Source organism: Oryctolagus cuniculus, chromosome 14 (genome assembly GCF_051225735.1).
Source record: "Oryctolagus cuniculus isolate XC-2025 breed Fujian yellow rabbit chromosome 14, ASM5122573v1, whole genome shotgun sequence".
Classification (NCBI taxonomy): domain Eukaryota; kingdom Metazoa; phylum Chordata; class Mammalia; order Lagomorpha; family Leporidae; genus Oryctolagus; species Oryctolagus cuniculus.
Window position 1 is genome coordinate 34,672,777 of NC_142880.1, and position 18,766 is coordinate 34,691,542.

Consider the following 18,766-nt stretch of genomic DNA (forward strand, 5'->3'; position numbering starts at 1 on the left):
AGATTTTCTACAGTCCAAATAACAAAGTAGGGTGGATGGCTTGAATATGTCTAAAGAGGTTTTTCCGAGCTTCTCATGAACACATTTGGTGTTGACATTTAGCTCAGTTGCAGTGCCTGCCTCTGTAAGGTAAATAAAAACAAAACATCCTCCAACACAGAAAATCTCTCCACAAAGGTAGATTACTAAGAAAATAGCTTTTTTATTGACTAAGCCTTAAGTCAGAATATGATGCGCATTGAAGGAGGTCTACTTCTTGTGCATTGCAAAAACAGAAATCTCACCCTTCCAATGTATTCCATATTGTCAAAGTAAATGGTAACTCCTTCTAAAGTAAAAGGACTTGGCCACACCACTTGTCATACTTAACACCCCCTAAATTCACTTGGGAATTGAAATGATGGTGTGTTAATCGATTTGGTTATATACAAAGGAAAAATAATCTCACATATTTATGGCAGTAGGTAGTTTTGCTACTTGAAGGTAGGTACTCAGCTGACTTTAGGCTACTACTCTCTCAAATAGACTGGAAGATACAGGGATGCTCTTTGATGATTCTGTTTCAAAGAGATCTGGCTTCCAGGTCTTTGAGAAGGACATTCTTTGTCCACAAAGCTGGCAAGAGATTTACTTAGCTTTTAAAAGCTTAAAACTATATTAATTTCAGAGGTAATTTATGTTTTTATTTTTTAAAAAATTATTTTTGTTTTTTATTTTAGTTGAGAGGCAGAGAAACAGAGACAGACATGGGGATTTGCAGTAGCAGGAAGCTGTATTAGAAGTGGCATAGTGGCGGCTGATTTTGTGGCACAGTGTGGCTACTGTTTGCAATGATGGCATTCCATAGCAGGGTGCCAGTTCAAGTCCCAGCTGCTCTGCTTCCAATCCAGCTTCCTGCTAATGTGCATGTAAAAGCAACAGAGGATGGCCAAAGTATTTGAATCTCTGCCACTCATGTGGGAGATCCAGATGAAGATTCTGGCCTTGACCTGGCCCCCTGACTTCTCCCTGTGTCTCTCTCTTCCTCCAATACTTACTTTCTTTCCCTCTTAAGTGTGCTTCTCCTTTACCCTAATTTACAGCTATTCATCTTTCATTTATTCACCATCTTTCTCTTTCCCTATATTTTCTGTTTCTCTGCTCTTTTCATCCACACTTCCCTCTTTCAGGAGAAATAAGGATCAAATCTCCAGGTCAGTTGAGAGGAAATGGATTTTCACAGCCTGAGGAAAGGGAGGGTCATATCCACTGGCTAGGCTGTGCTCTTTATAAGAAACAGGTTTATTTCTCTGTGCAGTGAAGATGCTAGGTTGATCACTTTATTTATTTGCCCTTTTGCTTGCTTCTCAGGATGATGGCCATGGGGCTCTGGAACCACACCTCATTCTCAGACTTCATCCTCTTAGGCCTATTCAACCATTCTCCATATGACTTCTTCCTCTTTTCCCTGGTCCTTTTGGTCTCTTTTGTTGCCCTAATCAGTAACATCCTCCTCGTTTTGACCATCCATGCTGACAGGCACCTGCACACTCCCATGTACTTTTTCCTCAGCCTTCTCTCCATTATGGACCTGACCATTATGGGAACTGTGGTGCCCAAGATGATGATCAACTTCCTCTTGGACCATCAGCTCATCTCCAGGGGAGGCTGTGCAGCTCAAATCTTTCTGGTAGTCATGGTAGGAGGAGCTGAGTGCTTTCTTCTGGCAGTCATGGCCTATGACAGGTTTGTGGCAATCTGCCACCCTCTGCGATATCCTGTGCTCATGAAATGGAAGACTTGCTGTCTCCTGGCCTTGGCATCCTGGATAGGTGGGATGGCTGACAGCATTGTTGATGTGGCTGTTGTCTTCAGCTTTCCTTACTGTGGGTCTCTCGAGGTGGACCACTTCTTTTGTGAGGTACCTGCCCTGCTCCGTCTTTCTTGTGCTGACACCTCTCTCTTTGAAGACCTCATTTATGCATGCTGTGTGTTGATGCTGCTGCTGCCTCTTGGGGTCATTGTGGCATCCTATGCCCGGGTCCTCACAACTGTGATTAGGATGCCCTCCACTGAGGGGAAACAGAAGGCTTTGACCACTTGTTCCTCCCACTTGGCTGTGGTGAGTCTCTATTATGGGGGAGCCATGTTTAGCTACATGCAGTGGTCCTCTGCTAGGACACCAGTGAGAGACAGGGCTACATCCATCTTCTATACCATCCTCACTCCAATGCTCAACCCACTCATTTACAGCCTGAGGAACCGGGAGGTAGCCAAGGCCCTGAGGAAGACACTGGGAGGGTGGAGAACATAGGCAAGTGGGCTCTTCTTGGGTTTCTTTCTTGATATAACCCCCTCATCTGTTCAAGGTTTCCCTGCTGCTTCTATTCTTCATCTTTGCTTTTTCTTTTTGAAAGATTTTATTTATTTATTTGACAGGTAGAGTTACAGACAGTGAGAGAGAGACAGGTAGAGTTACAGACAGTGAGAGAGAGGTCTTCCCTCTGTTGGTTCACTCCCCAAATGACCACAATGGCCGGAGCTGTGCCATTCTGAAGCCGGGAGCCAGGTGCTTCTTCCTTGTCTCCCATGTGGGTGCAGGGGTCCAAGGACTTGGGCTATCATCCACTGCTTTCCCAGGTCATAGCAGAGAGCTGGACTGGAAGAGGAGCAACCAGGACTAGAACCGGCACCCATACGGGATTCTGGCGCCGCAGGCAGAAGATTAACCTAGTGCACCATGGCACTGGCCCCCTCTTTGCTTTCTTTGGGCCTCTTTGGTCGGAGTAAGGCTATAAACTGTATAATCTGCAAATATTTAGGAGGCTTGGGAAAAATATGACAGGTGGTCCAATAAATCTTGCTCCTCCATTGAGCACCACTAGTTCCATGGAATCAAGACCCATTGTAAATACATTCTTCCCAGGGTTGGTGGGTACTGTGTCTTTCTTCTGGATTGCATGTTAAAAGAGAACCAGGAGCAACTGATGCAGAATGCATTTGCATACTGAAGTGTGCTACACAGAGATTATCTAACATGTGGGAAGCACATGATCTTGACAAAGTCATTTCTCTTTCTGGACTCTACTTTATTCAACTGAGCAATCATAACAACTGGTGAATTTAAGTCCAACATTTTTTGGCACTCCCTAATTATTAGTTACTTTCTACAGCACAAACTCCATTTTTATGTATTTTGTGTTACAAAGTGATATAAAGAGGTGTGCCCTTTTACAATCTAGTTTATAATTATTACAATCTAGTTTATAAGGTGTTGTCCTTGTGAAGGACAGATTCATTGAGCATCAGACAATAAATTGACTGAGACAGAGACATAGCAAAAATTTATTTTAATATTTATTTTAATAACAAAGCACATTCCTCAAGGCACATGGGAACAGGTAGCTGGTGGAAAGCTCAGCTCAGAGATTTTTTTCCACCAGGGTCCTGTTGGTGGCTGTATCTATGCATTTATGGGCAGAATTTTTTGAGTGAGAGGGTTGGATTATTATCTAAGAAACTCCTCCCTGAAGTTTTGGGTGGAAAGACATTGAAGGGGAGACTCTAGTCAGAGGTCCTGGGTAGAAAGGTGTTGCTGGGCCACTCCCATGGGTGTGACTGGGGAGACTCCCATAAAGGTCCCCTATTTGGCCATTGGTTGTTCATTATTGCAATGTCCCATTAACATGGCCTCTATAAGATTAGCTCAGTTGTGCCCTCACTAAGTTTAGCCATTTGGGTGTGGTTTTTCTGTCCTGGACTGCTGTTATTTCATGCAGGCAAGTTGGGGTGTGTTTGAGCCAGCTGCTCTCTAAACTGGCAATATTTATTTATTTAACTTTTATTTAATAAATATAAATTTCCAAAGTACAGTTTATGGATTACAATGCCCCCCATAACTTCTCTCCCACTCGCAACCCTCCCATCTCCCGCTCCCTCTCCCATTCCATTCGCATCAAGATTCATTATAAATTATCTTTATATACAAAAGATCAATTTAGTATAAATTAAGTAAAGATTTCAACAGTTTGCACCCACACCAAAACACAAAGTGTAGAATACTGTTTGAGTACTAGTTATAGCATTACTTCACATTGTACAACACATTAAGGACAGAGATCCTACATGAGGAGTAAGTGCACAGTCAACAACTCCTTTTGTTGACTTAGCAAATTGACACTCTTGTTTATGGCATCAGTAATCACCCAAGGCTCTTGTCATGAGTTGCCAAGGCTATGGAAGCCTTTTGAGTTTGTCGACTCTGATCTTATTTAGACAAGGTCATAGTCAAAGTGGAAGTTCTCTCCTCCCTTCAGAGAAAGGTACCTCCTTCTTTGATGGCCCAGTCTTTCCACTGGGATCTCACTCACAGAGATCTTTCATTTAGGTCTTTTATTTTTTTGTAAACTGGCAATTTTTAATCAAGTAAAACAAGCAACTTTAGTTTAATCAAGTAAAAGTTTTAACTTTTTCTGATTTTTTTTCATTTTACTTTTTCTTCTTGTTTTTCCTGGACCCTAGCTATCTCCTATCTCAAAGGTGTAAAGTCTAAAAATAGCCAGAGTATTTGGGAAATGATTACCATAGAACATGACAATTTCAATCAGAGTGTTTTTTTATTTTTTCCGATAACTATAAGAACATGGAAGTTTCAGAGGATACAAAAATCTTACTTCATGCAATCAGTGAGGTTTGGGGGCAGATTGATTTTTTAAAATATATATTGATTTATTTGAAAGAGTAACAAAGAAAGAAGGGAGAGAGGGAGTGAGGGGGGAGAGAGAGAGAGAGAGAGAGAGAGAGAGAGAGAGTCAATCTCCTATTCACTGGTTCACACCCTCAGTCACCACAATGGCTTGGGCAATGCCATGTTGAAGCTAGGTGCTCAGAACCCCATCCAAGTCTCTCACGTGGGTGGCAGGTCCATCTTCTGTTGCTTTTCCAGGTGTGGATTGGAAGTGAAGCACCCTGTTTGCAGTGCTCATATGGGATGGCAGCACTGACAGACTGATCCTTTATCAATGAGACCAAAGATGGACTTGGAGTAAGATATGAGGAAGAGACCACATGAGGAACTGGTTCCTGTTTTCTATCAAGGTTTCCATCACAGGGACTCTGGAGGGATTTGGAAAATACACTCTTGATCCATGTATTCTACAGAGATCTCATTAAACACACAAAAACAAAAATCTCCCTGGAATCAGTCCATCAGACAAGAGATAGACAGAAGAGCCTGTAGGATAATGGGAGAAAGAGAAGCTGACCAAAGTGAAACCTGATAGGACAATATTTATAGTTTTAAGCAGAAGGAAGATATAGTTAGCTGCAAGGTTTTTTAAAAGATTTATTTTATTTATTTGAAAGACAGAGTTACAGAGAGAGGTAGAACCAGAGCAAGAGCGAGAGCGAGAGAGAGCGAGAGAGAGAGAGAGAGGTCTTTTTTCTGCTGGTTTACTCCCCAAGTGGCTGCAATGGCCAGAGCTTAGCTGATCCAAAGCCAGTAATCAGGAGCTTCTTCTGGGTCTCCCACAAGGGTGCAGGGGCCCAAGCACTTGGGCTATCTTTTACTGCTTTTCCCAGGCCATAGCAGAGAGTTGGATCAGAAGTGGAACAGCCAGGACTTGATGCTGGCACTGCAGGCCAGAGCTTTAACCCACTGCACCACAGTGCTGGCCCCTACTCGCAAGTTTTAATAAAATCACTGTGGACCATGGAGGAGGAGTTTCCTGTAGTGATTCAGATGAGCTATGATGGCACTTGGACCAGGGTGGACATAAGAGGGAAGCCAGAAGTGGATAGGTTCTGGATATATTTTGAAGTTCAAGCTGAAAAGGATTTTATTGCATCAGCTAATAGCTCATGAAGTTTTAGGAGGGATAAATGAGAAACTGCATTTAACCTGCTTGAACTTTGCATTAAAATGCACACATATTTCAGTAACCAATGCAATTTCTTTAAAAATTTTGTTATACAGTTGCAAATCACTCAAGGAAGCAAATTTTCAAGTTGATCTATGTAATTTATATGTGTTTTTAAAAAGATTTATTAATTTGAGTTACAAAGAAAGGGAGATGTAGAGAGATCTCCCATCTACTGGTTCACTCCCCAAGTGGCTGCAATGGTAAAGACTGCTCAAGCTCAAAGCAGGAGCTTCGTAAGGGTCTCCCACATGGGTGTCAGGAACCCAAACGCTTAACCATCTTCTGCTGCTTTTCTCAGGCCGTTAGCTGGATCAGAAGTAGAGCAGCCAGGAATCGAACTGGTGCCCATATGAAATGCCATAAGCCTGCTCCTTCTATGTGTGTTTTTTAAAGATTTTATTTATTTCTTCGACAGAGTTACAGTGAGAGAGACAGACAGAGAGAAAGGTCTTCCTTCCGTTGATTCACTCCCCAAATGGCTGCAACGGCCGGCACTGCGCCGATCCAAAGCCAGGAACCAGGTGCTTCCTCCTGGTCTCCCATGCGGGTTCAGAGGCCCATGCTTTTGGGCCATCTTCCACTGCTACCCTAGGCCATAGGAAAGAGCTGGACTGGAAGAGGAGCAATCGGGACTAGATCCAGTGCCCATATGGGATACTGGCACCGCAGGCAAAGGATTAACCCAGTGTGCCATGGCGCAGGCCAATCTATGTGGTTTTAAAGTGGATATATCAAAGACCTCTAATCTTACCTCTCCTGGGATGAGAGCAGCACAGCTCTTGCATAATACCAAAGGCCATATGCGTGCTCAACTACTCTCCACACACATTTGGAGCAGCTAATCTGCCCTGGGGGTATTGTCTCTTGGGGCTTTTGTCCAATCCCGGCTGGGTTGGCCCCTGAACCCTCCAGGCCTCCAGGGTACCTGCAGGCAAGGAACAGGTGCTGCAGGCCAGGGCTTATAAGACAAGACCACACAGGCAAGGGGAGAGGGATTGGTGTTGATGCTAATCACCTCTGTAGATGTGCCAGGACCAGATGCAAGCAGGTAGTAGAAGGTGCCCTGCCACTAGGATCAAGCATTCAATGGGGCAGAGCCACAAGGGGGCTCCATGGGTGCTGCCTGCTTTGTGCGAGAGCAAGCTCTCTCCAACACTTGGGAACCTGGAGGCTTTGAACTTCTGCCTCCAGGGAGGAACTGAGCCTCTAGTTTGGACAACAACAGTCTGACTTGGAGTGTAGAGGATATTCATGTATAAAACCAAGTACTACTGAGAACTCCAGCATATTCCTTTTCTGATACCACAACCTGTCATGGCAGGAGACATTTGATCAGAACTGTGGGAGCAACAATAATCCGGTTCTCCACTTTCCCTTTCTCATTTCTCCCTTGTGGACCAGGTGGAAATATGGACCCCATTCATTGCTTACTTTTCCTTTTTGAAAAATCTTTTTTTCTGTTGTTTGAAAGGGGATGGGGTGGGGATATTTTCTATCTACTGGCCTGTAATAACCAGTGTTTGTTCAGGTGGAAGCAAGGAGCACAGAACCCAATTCAAGTCTCCCATGTGGTGGCAGGTACATAACTGAGTTCCATCCCTAGGGTGTCTTTAATATAGATTTTTTTAGCTCATTTAACAAATTTTATTTAGCACTTTCTAGAGTACAAAGACACTCCTCTAAGATTTTTTTCAGAAGTAACATATTTATTTCTTATATTATATGCAGAAATACAGCAAGTTTTATTGTGAAAGCATCAGCTAGTGTTACGTGAAAATAGCATTTAAAAAATCTGGTAAAGTATGAAACAATAACTAAATAGTATGCATAAGCCATGGCAAAATTGTTCCTTAAATTTTTTAACGTGTAATTCCATAAGAAAGGCAATTCCTTAGTTTCATGAAATGGAATACATTATATACCACTTTAATATAGGTTTTATCAGGCACAGTATTTCTTCATTATCCTGCAGTTCCTCTGTAAAGACTAACTCATTAAGTCAACAAAGTATTGCTATTGCCCACATAGTTAACTTAGTTAACATCTCAATGCTAACTTCTATTCCGAGACTTTTAAGAACTCACTGGAAGAAGCATTACAGAACTTGAAATTCAGTTATCACTCCTATAGATGTTTTTCAGGAAAACCAAGCCTAGATCAAAGAAACTAATACCCAATCTACCCTTAGGGCCAGATAGACTAGAACCCACCTTTGCCATTCCAAGGGAAACATGCTGGCCATTGTCACTGGCCAATAAAAGGAAGGCCATGTGCACTGTGGGTCATGCTGAGGCCCACTTGTGAGCTGTTCATGCACCATGCATCCTCAGTTTTGAACTAAAAATGTCACTACCTTGACTCCCTTGGAGATCCTGGTAATTCAGCAATAGCTGCCCACCTCCTTGCTCTGTGTTGTGCAATAAGTACCTACTTTTCCCAGTGATTGTTAGAGAAGTTGTAATAAAATCCTCAAACCTGGGTCTGATGTGGGCACTATCTGTATTAATTTTTTATTCCAGTCTCTTGCCTTGCATATAGACAAGCATTCTAAATGCAGAAATGTATAAGCTGCACAAAATGATAAAAAATTTGTTCAAAAGCTAAGAAAATGAACACACATACACACACAAGAACAAGTGAGTATGGGTTGCCCTGCACAGAGAAATATCTGTCATGAGTGGGCAGTGGGCAAGATTGCCTGAAAGGAAGATGAAAGAGCAGAGAGAGCAAGGGCACCATAGCAGCACTTCCAATCATGGTATGAAGTGGTAGAGAGAGCTCCTCCCCCACTGTTGGCCCCTTTTATGAAGTAGGGGTGGTACTTCTGCAGGTATGAACTCACCTGGGAATTATATGGCACCTCTACAAGTTTCACATGGAGCTTGGTATCCATATTTTTATGGCATCCTCCATTTTTATCCCAGATAAAGCAGATACATCCTGAGAAAGGGGGTGTTTTGATTGACAATAAGTACAATGGAATTGCATATGGGGGCTTGTGACGACTTCCAGCTCAGCAGATTGTGACAAGGTGGGGGTGTTCTAAAAATTTAAAACTTCAAGACAGTAATCATAAAGTAAAAGTGTGTGGGTTGTGTTGATTGATGTGTGTAACCTTGTGGCTGGTGTGTTTAACCAAGATATACTCATATGCTTAACATTAAGGAAACTTCTGGTACTGGAGGGCGTCAGATGCCAGACACCTGGTACCAGCCACTGATGTCAAGTGGAAATAGACGTTAATTGCTGATTAGCTAACTGCTTCTCCCACTTGCTCACCATGCCCGTGTGATTAACTACTGATAACAGGATGTGGTTTCTGCCTTTAAAATCCCCCACAACTGGCAGGCGCCGCGGCTCACTAGGCTAATCCTCCGCCTAGCGGCGCCGGCACACCGGGTTCTAGTCCCGGTCGGGGCTCCGGATTCTGTCCCGGTTGCCCCTCTTCCAGGCCAGCTCTCTGCTGTGGCCAGGGAGTGCAGTGGAGGATGGCCCAAATGCTTGGGCCCTGCACCCGAATGGGAGACCACGAGAAGCGCCTGGCTCCTGGCTTCGGATCGGCGCAGCACGCCAGCCATAGCGACCATTTGGGGGGTGGACCAATGGAAGGAAGACTTTCTCTCTGTCTCTCTCTCTCACTTTCTAACTCTGCCCGTCTTAAAAAAAAAAAAAAAACAGACATAATACCAATCTCGCCCCTCAGAGTTTAGAGTTTGTATTGAGAACAGCAAGGTGGTAATGATCATATCCTTCTGAGTTTCTGGTCTTATCATGAAAATAAAAAGATGAGGTTACCTATCCCACCCTTCTGATTTTTTTAAATCATAAACAGCCTGGACAGGATTACAATTATGGCCAGCTGATGGATTTTTTTCCCTGCCTTCTGATTGGTTAACTGCTATCCTTCTCCGAAATTGTGCTTAAAATATGCCATTTTGACAAATTTCTCAGGTTTCCTGCTCTTGTATTTCCTTCCTGATACAGCTGCAGGAAAGTTCTGACTTAAATAAATCTTACTTTGCTCACTGTTCTGTTCTCACGGAAATTTTTCTATGTGAGACAAAAACCTATGTTGCCTTTCTTTGTCACCATTTCCCCGAAATGCAGCACTCCTATGTGGGAGTTAAGTTTTAACCACTGCATCAAATGGTCATCCTTGCTTTTTATTTTCTACAATTTGAATATGGTGTGCTTCTATGTAGTTATTTTGATGTTGAGTTTTTTTTTAACTTTTATTTAATGAATATAAATTTCCAAAGTACGATTTATGGATTACAATGGCTTCCCCCACATACCGTCCCTCCCACCCACTACCCTCCCCTTTCCCACTCCCTCTCCCCTTCCATTCACATCAAGATTCATTTTTGATTATCTTAATATACAGAAGATCAGCTTAGTATACATTAAGGAAGGATTTCAACAGTTTGCTCTCACACAGAAACATAAAGTGAAAAATAATAGATGATTTTTTTAAGTGATGATGAAATCAGATCAGACCTATTGTCATGTTTAATCCCAGTGAGAGTCAAGTTGGGAGTTGATAATTTCTTTTTTTTTTTTTTACAGAGGATCAGATTAGTATACATTAAGTAAAGATTTCAACAGTTTGCACCCCCATGAAAACACAAAGTGAAATATATTGTTTGAGTACTCGTTATAGCATTAAATCTCAATACACAGCACATTAAGGACAGAGATCCTACATGAGGAGTAAGTGCACAGTGACTCCTGTTGTTGACTTTACCAATTGACACTCCTGTCTAGGGCATCAGTAGTCTCCCTATGCTCCGGTCATGAGTTTCCAAGGCTATGGAAGCCCTCTGAGTTCTCCGATTCTTATCTTGTTTAGACAAGGTCATAGTCAAAGTGGAGGTTCTCTCCTCCCTTCAGAGAAAGGTACCTCCTTCTTTGAAGACCTGTTCTTTCCACTGGGATCTCACTCACAGAGATCTTTTGCCAGAGTTTCTTGGCTTCCCATGCCTGAAATACTCTCATGGGCTTTTCAGCCAGATCCGAATGCCTTTAGGGCTGATTCTGAGGCCAGAGTGCTATTTAGGACATCTGCCATTCTATGAGTCTGCTGAGTATCTCACTTCCCATGTTGGATCACTCTCCCCTTTATTTATTCCATCGGTTAGTGTTAGCAGGTACTAGACTTGTTTATGTGCTCCCTTTGACTCTTAGTCCTTTCATTATGATCAATTGTGAACTGAAATTGATCACTTGGAATAGTGAGATGGCATTGGTACATACCACCTTGATGGGATTGAATTGGAGTCCCCTGGTATGTTTTTAACTCTACCATTTGGGGCAAGTCAGCTTGAGCATGTCCCAAATTATACATCTCTTCCCTCTCTTATTCCCACTCTTATGTTTAACAGGGATCACATTTCAGTTAATTTTTAACACTTAAGAATAACTGTGTGATAATTACAGAATTAAACCAGTCATATTAAGTAGAACAGACAAAAAAACTACTAAGAGGGATAATGTATTAAGTTGTTCATTAACAGTCAGGGCTATGCTGATCAAGTCACCGTTTCTCATAGTGTCCATTTCACTTAAGGAGGTTTCCTTTTTGGTGTTCAGTCAGTTGTCACCGATCAGGGAGAACATATGGTATTTGTCCCTGTGGGACTGGCTTATTTCACTCAGCATGATGTGTTCCAGATTCCTCCATTTTGTTGCAAATGACTGGATTTCGTTGTTTCTTACTGCGGTATACTATTCTAAAGAGTACATATCCCATAATTTCTTTATCCAGTCTACCGTTGATGGGCATTTAGGTTGCTTCCATGTCTTAGCTATTGTGAATTGAGCTGCAATAAACATTAGGCTGCAGACCGCTTTTTTGTTTGCCAATTTAAATTCCTTTGGGTAGATTCCAAGGAGTGGGATGGCTGGGTTGAACGGTAGGGTTATCTTCAGGTTTCTGAGGAATCTCCAGACTGACTTCCATAGTGGCTTGACCAGTTTGCATTCCCACCAACATTGGGTTAGTGTCCCTTTGTCCCCACATCCTCTCCAGCATCTGTTGTTGGTAGATTTCTGTATGTGAGCCATTTTAACCGGGGTGAGGTGAAACCTCATTGTGGTTTTGATTTGCATTTCCCTGATTGCTAGTGACCTTGAACATTTTTTCATGTGCCTGTTGGCCATTTGGATTTCCTCTTTTGAAAAATGTCTATTGAGGTCCTTGGCCCATCTGTTAAGTGGGTTGTTTGTTTTGTTTTTGTGGAGTTTCTTGATCTCTTTGTAGATTCTGGTTATTAACCCTTTATCTGTTGCATAGTTTGCAAATATTTTTTCCCATTCTGTCGGTTGTCTCTTCACTCTCCTGACTGTTTCTTTTGCAGTACAGAAACTTCTCAATTTGATGCAATCCAAATAGTTAATTTTGGCTTTGACTGCCTGTGCCTCCTGGGTCTTCTCCAGAAACTCTTTGCCTGTGCCAATATCTTGAAGGGTTTCTCCAATGTTCTCTAGTAACTTGATGGTGTCAGGTCGTAGATTTAGGTCTTTAATCCATGTTGAGTGGATTTTTGTGTAAAGTGAAAGGTAGGGGTCTTGCTTCATGCTTCTGCATGTGGAAATCCAGTTTGCCCAGCACCATTTATTGAATAGACTGTCCTTACTCCAGGGATTGGTTTTAGATCCTTGATCAAATATAAGTTGGCTGTAGATGTTTGGGTTGCTTTCTGGTGTTTCAATTCTGTTCCATTGGTCTATCCATCTGTTTCTGTACCAGTACCATGCTGTTTTGATAACAACTGCCCTGTAGTATGTCCTGAAATCTGGTATTGTGATGCCTCCGGCTTTGTTTGTGTTGTACAAGATTGCTTTAGCTATTTGAGGTCTCTTTTGCCTCCATATAAATTTCAGCACCAATTTTTCCAGATCTGAGAAGAAGGTCTTCGGTATCTTGTTTGGTATTGCATTGAATCTATAAATTGCTTTTGGGAGAATGGACATTTTGATGATATTGATTCTTCCAATCCATGAGCATGGAAGATTTTTCCATTTCTTGGTATCCTCTTCTATTTCTTTCTTTAAGGTTTTGTAATTTTCATCGTAGAGATCTTGAACATCCTTGGTTAAGTTTATTCCAAGGTATTTGATTGTTTTTGTAGCTCTTGTGAATGGGATTGATCTTAGAAGTTCTTCCTCAGCCATGGCATTGTCTGTGTATACAAAGGCTGTTGATTTTTGTGCATTGATTTTATACCCTGCTACTTTGCCAAAATCTTCTATGAGTTCCAATAGTCTCTTAGTAGAGTTCTTTGGGTCCCCTAAATAAAGAATCATGTCATCTGCAAAGAGGGATAGTTTGAGTTCTTCCTTCCCAATTTGTATCCCTTTAATTTCTTTTTCTTGCCTAATAGCTCTGGCTAGAACCTCCAGAACTATATTGAATAGCAGTGGTGAGAGTGGACATCCCTGTCTGGTACCAGATCTCAGTGGAAATGCTTCCAACTTTTCCCCATTCAACAGGATGCTGGTCATGGGTTTTTCATAGATTGCTTTGATTGTATTGAGGAATGTTCCTTCCAAACCCAGTTTGCTTAGAGTTTTCATCATGAACGGGTGTTGTATTTTATCAAATGCTTTCTCGGCATCTATTGAGATAATCATATGGTTTTTCTTCTGCAGTCTGTTAATGTGGTGTATCACATTGATTGTCTTGCGCACATTAAACCATCCCTGCATACCAGGGATAAATCCCACTTGGTCTGGGTGGATGATGTTTCTGATGTGTTGTTGCATTCTATTGGCGAGAATTTTATTGAGGATTTTTGCATCTATGTTCATCAGGGATATTGGTCTGTAATTCTCTTTCAGTGCTGCATCTTTTTCTGGCTTAGTGATTAAGTTGATGCTGGCTTCATAGAAAGAATTTGGGAGGATTCCATCTTTTTTGATTGTTCTGAATAGTTTGAGAAGAATTGGAGTTAGTTCTTCTTTAAATGTCTGGTAGAATTCAGCAGTGAATCCATCTGGTCCTGGGCTTTTCTGTGTTGGGAGGGCCTTTATTACTGTTTCAATTTCTGTCTCAGTTATGGGTCTGTTTAGGTTTTCGATGTCTTCCTGGTTCAATTTAGGTAGATTGCACGTGTCCAGGAATCTATCCATTTCTGATAGGTTTCCCTGTTTGCTGGCATACAAGTCCTTGTAGTAATTTCTGATGATTCTTTTTATTTCTGTGGTGTCTGTTGTTACATTTCCTTTTTCATCTCTGATTGTATTGATTGGGGTCTTTTCTCTTCTTTTTTTAGTTAGTTGGGCCAATGGGGTGTCAATTTTGTTTATTTTTTCAAAAAACCAGCTCCTCGTTTGGCTGATTTTTTGTAATGTTTTTCTTGATTCAATCCTGTTGATTTCTTCTCTGATTTTAATTATTTCTCTTCTCCTACTAGATTTGGGTCTGGTTTGCTGTAGGTTTTCTAGATCCTTGAGGTGAATTGAAAGCTCATCTATTTGGTGCCTTTCCAATTTCTTGATGTAGGCACCTATTGATATAAACTTTCCTCTTAACACTGCTTTTGCTGTGTCCCATAAGTTTTGGTATGTTGTGCTGTTATCCTCATTTACTTCCAGAAAGTTTTTGATTTCTCTTTTGATTTCTTCTATGACCCATTGTTCATTCAGGAGCATGTTGTTCAATCTCCATGTGTTTGCATATGCTCTAGGGATTCCTGAGTTGCTAATTTCCAACTTCATTCCTTTATGGTCTGAGAAGCTGCATGGTATGATTCTAATTCTTTTGAATTTGCTGAGACTTGCTTTATGGCCTAGTATGTGGTCAATCCTAGAGAAGGTTCCATGTACTGCTGAGAAGAATGTAAAATCTTTAGCTGTAGGGTTGAAAGTTCTGTAGATATCTGTTAGATCCATTTGGGCTATAGTGTCGTTTAAATCTACTGTCTCCTTGTTGATCTTCTGTCCTATTGATCTGTCTACTTCTGAGAGTGGAGTATTGAAGTCCCCCAGTACTATTGTATTGGGGTCTAAGTCTCCCTTTAAGTCCGTTAACAAATCTTTTAGATAAACCGGTGCCCTGTAGTTAGGTGCATATACATTGATAATTGTTATATCTTCCTGTTTAATTGATCCCTTAATCATTATGTAGTGTCCCTCTTTGTCTCTCTTAATGGTTTTTGTGGTAAAGTTTATGTTGTCTAAAATGAAGATGGCTACGCCTGCTCTTTTTTCATTTCTGTTGGCATGGTATATCTTTTTCCAGCCTTTCACTTTCAGTCTGTATGGATCTTTGTTGGAAAGATGAGTTTCTTGTAAGCAGCAAATAGATGGGTTTTGTTCCTTAACCCAATCAGCCAATCGGTGTCTTTTAACTGGACAGTTCAGGCCATTCACGTTCAATGTGACTAATGATAAGTGGTAACTTTGCCCTGCCATTTGCCAAAGATAAGTTCTAATATATGCTTTGAATTCCCTGTGATCTTTTGCTGTGAGCTTTCCTTCCTTGGTTTCCTTCCTTTACCTTCTTTCATATTGATGACCGTGTTTCTTTGTTTCTGTGTGTAACACATCTTTAAGCATCTTTTGCAGGGCTGCACAAGTGGCAACAAATTCTTTCAATTTCTGTTTGCTATGAAAAGTCTTTATTTCACCTTCATTCACAAATGAGAGCTTTGCAGGATATAATATTCTGGGCTGGCAGTTTTTCTCTCTTAGTACCTGGGCTATATCTCGCCATTCCCTCCTGGCTTGTAGAGTTTCTGATGAGAAGTCAGCTGTGAGTCTGATTGGAGATCCTCTGAGAGTAATCTGACGTTTCTCTCTCGCACATTTTAGGATCTTTTCTTTATGTTTCACTGTGGAGAGTTTAATTACCACGTGCCGTGGTGAGGGTCTCTTTTGGTCGTGTTTATTAGGGGTTCTATGAGCTTCCTGTACTAGGATTTCTCTGTCCTTCTCCAAACCTGGGAAATTTTCTGCTAATATCTCACTAAAAAGGCCTTCTAATCCTTTCTCCCTCTCCATGCCTTCAGGAACTCCTAGAACCCGAATGTTGGGTTTTTTTAATAGTTCTTGAAGATTCCTGACAATATGTTTTAGATTCCTAATTTCCTCCTCTTTATTTTGGTCTGACTGTATCCTTTCCTGTTCTCTGTCTTCTAAGTCCGATATTCTCTCTTCTGCTTCACCCATTCTGTTTGTAAGGCTCTCTATTGTGTTTTTCATTTGATCTATTGAATTCTTCACTTCAGTCACTATCCCAGTTTCCTGTTGTACTAGTTGTTTCGTTTCATTTTGATTCCTCCTTAATATTTCATTTTCACGAGAGAGACTTTCTATCTTGTCCAGTAAGGATTTCTGTAGTTCAAGAATTTGTTTTTGAGAACTTCTTAATGTTCTTATCAATTTTTTGAGATCTGCTTCTTGCATTTCTTCTATATCATCATCCTCATAATCTTGAATTGGGGTGTCTTTTTCATTTAGGGGCGTCATGGTGACTGCCTTGTGTTTATTACCTTGGTTTTTGCGTTTGTTATTTGGCATATTGGAGATATTTGGTTTCTTCACTGTGGTGCTTTTTCTTGTTATACTATGACTCTAGATTAAGTGGACTATCTGTTTTTGATGGAGCCTTAGGGCTTGAGATGGGTGTGGCCTGAGAGCTCTGTTTGGTGTGCCAAAGGTGACACTCCCAGGTTAGGCGTGGTAAACCTCTCTCTCTCTCTTTCTTTTTTTTTTTTTGATTCAAAAGGGAAGTTATTCTGCACAGCTGAACGAAGTTGGAGGTAGTTAGCAGGCAAATGATATACCCACAGGAGCCAGAGATCAGAAGCTCTTTCCCAAGGACCACACAGGGAATCTGTTCGGCCCTTAGAGTGGGCTCAAATTCTCCTTCAGTCTCCCACTGGGTTGCCAAAGTTACGGAATTGTAGCGTCTCTGGAGAGTGCTCACGTGAATTCCGTGAGTTCTCTCCCCCACCGTCTCTTTTTTCACAGTCTCAGTTCAGTAGCACCACAAATTTACTAGGTCCTAATCTCCTGTTAATTCGCCCCGCCCAGAGTCAGGTTTTTCTGCTAGGCTCAGGGCCGGTGCAGACCTGAGGTCACTCTGCTTATGACGTATGTCCAAGATGGCGCCTGCTCTTTGTCTTGCTCGCCCTTGAGAGGTGAGCAGAGAGAGAGAAACCCGTGTCCGTACCAGTCACCTCTCTCTCTTCCAGTTAGCCTGGTGAAGTTCCCCCCCTCCCCGGGGGTCGTTCCCTCTAGTCTCCTCTCTCCGCTTGCCTGCCGGTGTCTCGGGCTCACCTCGCGTTCCAGCGGCTCGGTCCCGCGGCTCGGCTTGCGCAGCTCGGTCCCGCGGCTCGGCTGCCGCGGCTCGGTCCTGCAGCTCGGCTTCTGCGTGGTGGGCGACCTTGTTCTCCCAGTAGGTCCTCCGATTCACGACCACTCAATCCAGAAGGGTTTCCTCTGGATAGGGGCCTCTTGAAATTTCTCTCAGCACTGCCCAGGGTCCTTTTCCATTCTACAAATGAGATTTCATATCTGGTATGAAAACTGCAAGCCCCAGGGAGACAAGATTCCTGTAATTCTCTAGCATCACATCCTTGTGCAGGTTGCTCTGTGTAGGGTCCATCAATCTCCATTCCTCCAATGTGAAGTCATATCATTAAAAAGATGTGAAGCCACATCTTTAAAAGTCAGTGATTCCTGGTAGTCTCACTGAGGACAACCGAGGACGCTCTCAGAGCAGGGCGGGAACGCTTCCAGCAATGGCGCCGACGCGGCGGGCGAAATCTGATTTTGAGTTTTAAAAAATTTTACTCATCTGAAATGCACAGCATTTCAGAGAAGAGACAAAGCAAAAGATTTTGCATGGCTGCAGCTCTTGGCAAAATTGAGGTCAGGAATCAGAAACTCCATCAGGGCCTCCACCACATAAAGGAGACTTTTGAACATGTGGGGTGATCCTGTTTTGGCCTTTTCTTCTTCTTTTTTTTTTCTACCATGGTTGCTCCTGTGGGCAGCTCTCTGGCCTTCTCAAGGCAGTATCTCTCCTAGTGAGGTTTTCTGCAATCAAACCTGAATGTATATTCACTCTCTTACTTTTTATAAATCCTCTCAGTTTTACACTCTATTTATACCTCTGCCTTGAATTCCTATCTCATGTGGGTACAATTACTCAGAATTAAAACTGGGATGCACATTCATTGAACATCAGTGACCCAAAATACTTGGGTTATCTTCTGCTCCCTTCCAACTGGTCATTCTGATTTGGGAGGGCAGCGTTGCCAACAATTGTTTTGTTACTAGACAAAAATGAGACCAGAGATGAGAGTTGATAAAAGGAAAGCATTTACATGAAGAACCTCTGTGGGTGAGACCTCAGTGGAAAGACGTGGTCATCGGGGCTGGCACCATGGTGCAGTAGGTTAATCCTCTGCCTGCAGTGCTGACATCCCATATGGGCACTGGTTCTAGTCCTGGATGCTTCTCTTGCAATCCAGCTCTCTGCTGTGGCCTGGGAAAGCAGTATAACATGGTTCAAGTCTTTGGGCCCCTGCAACCATGTGGAAGACCAGGAAGAAGCACCCAGCTCCTGGCTTTGGATCAGTGTAGTTTCAGTCCTTGCAGCCATTTGGGGAGTGAAGCAAAGGAAGGAAGACCTTTCTCTCTCTCCCTCTTATTGTCTGTAACTCTACCTCTCAAATAAATAAAATCTTTATAAAAAAAAAAGAAGTGGTCATCAAAGCAGTGCTGGCCCTTCAATATATTCATAAAGTTGTACTCATGAAATGCATGAAGTTTGTATTCCTTAAATAAAAGGTTTCTTTGGGGAAAAATATAATACAGAGAGGAAACAGTTTATTTCAAGTAGTCAGCAGTTTGGG

At 42.2% G+C, this 18,766-nt stretch overlaps 1 protein-coding gene across 1 annotated transcript; it reads left to right on the plus strand.

Moving 5' to 3' along the window:
• Nucleotides 1-1,354: 1,354 nt before the first annotated feature.
• LOC100354360 (olfactory receptor 2M3-like) lies at nt 1,355-2,293 on the plus strand. The gene has a single exon (XM_002713891.5). It carries the CDS (start codon nt 1,355-1,357, stop codon nt 2,291-2,293), a length of 939 nt encoding a protein of 312 aa, XP_002713937.5.
• The last annotated feature ends 16,473 nt before the right edge of the window (nt 2,294-18,766 follow it).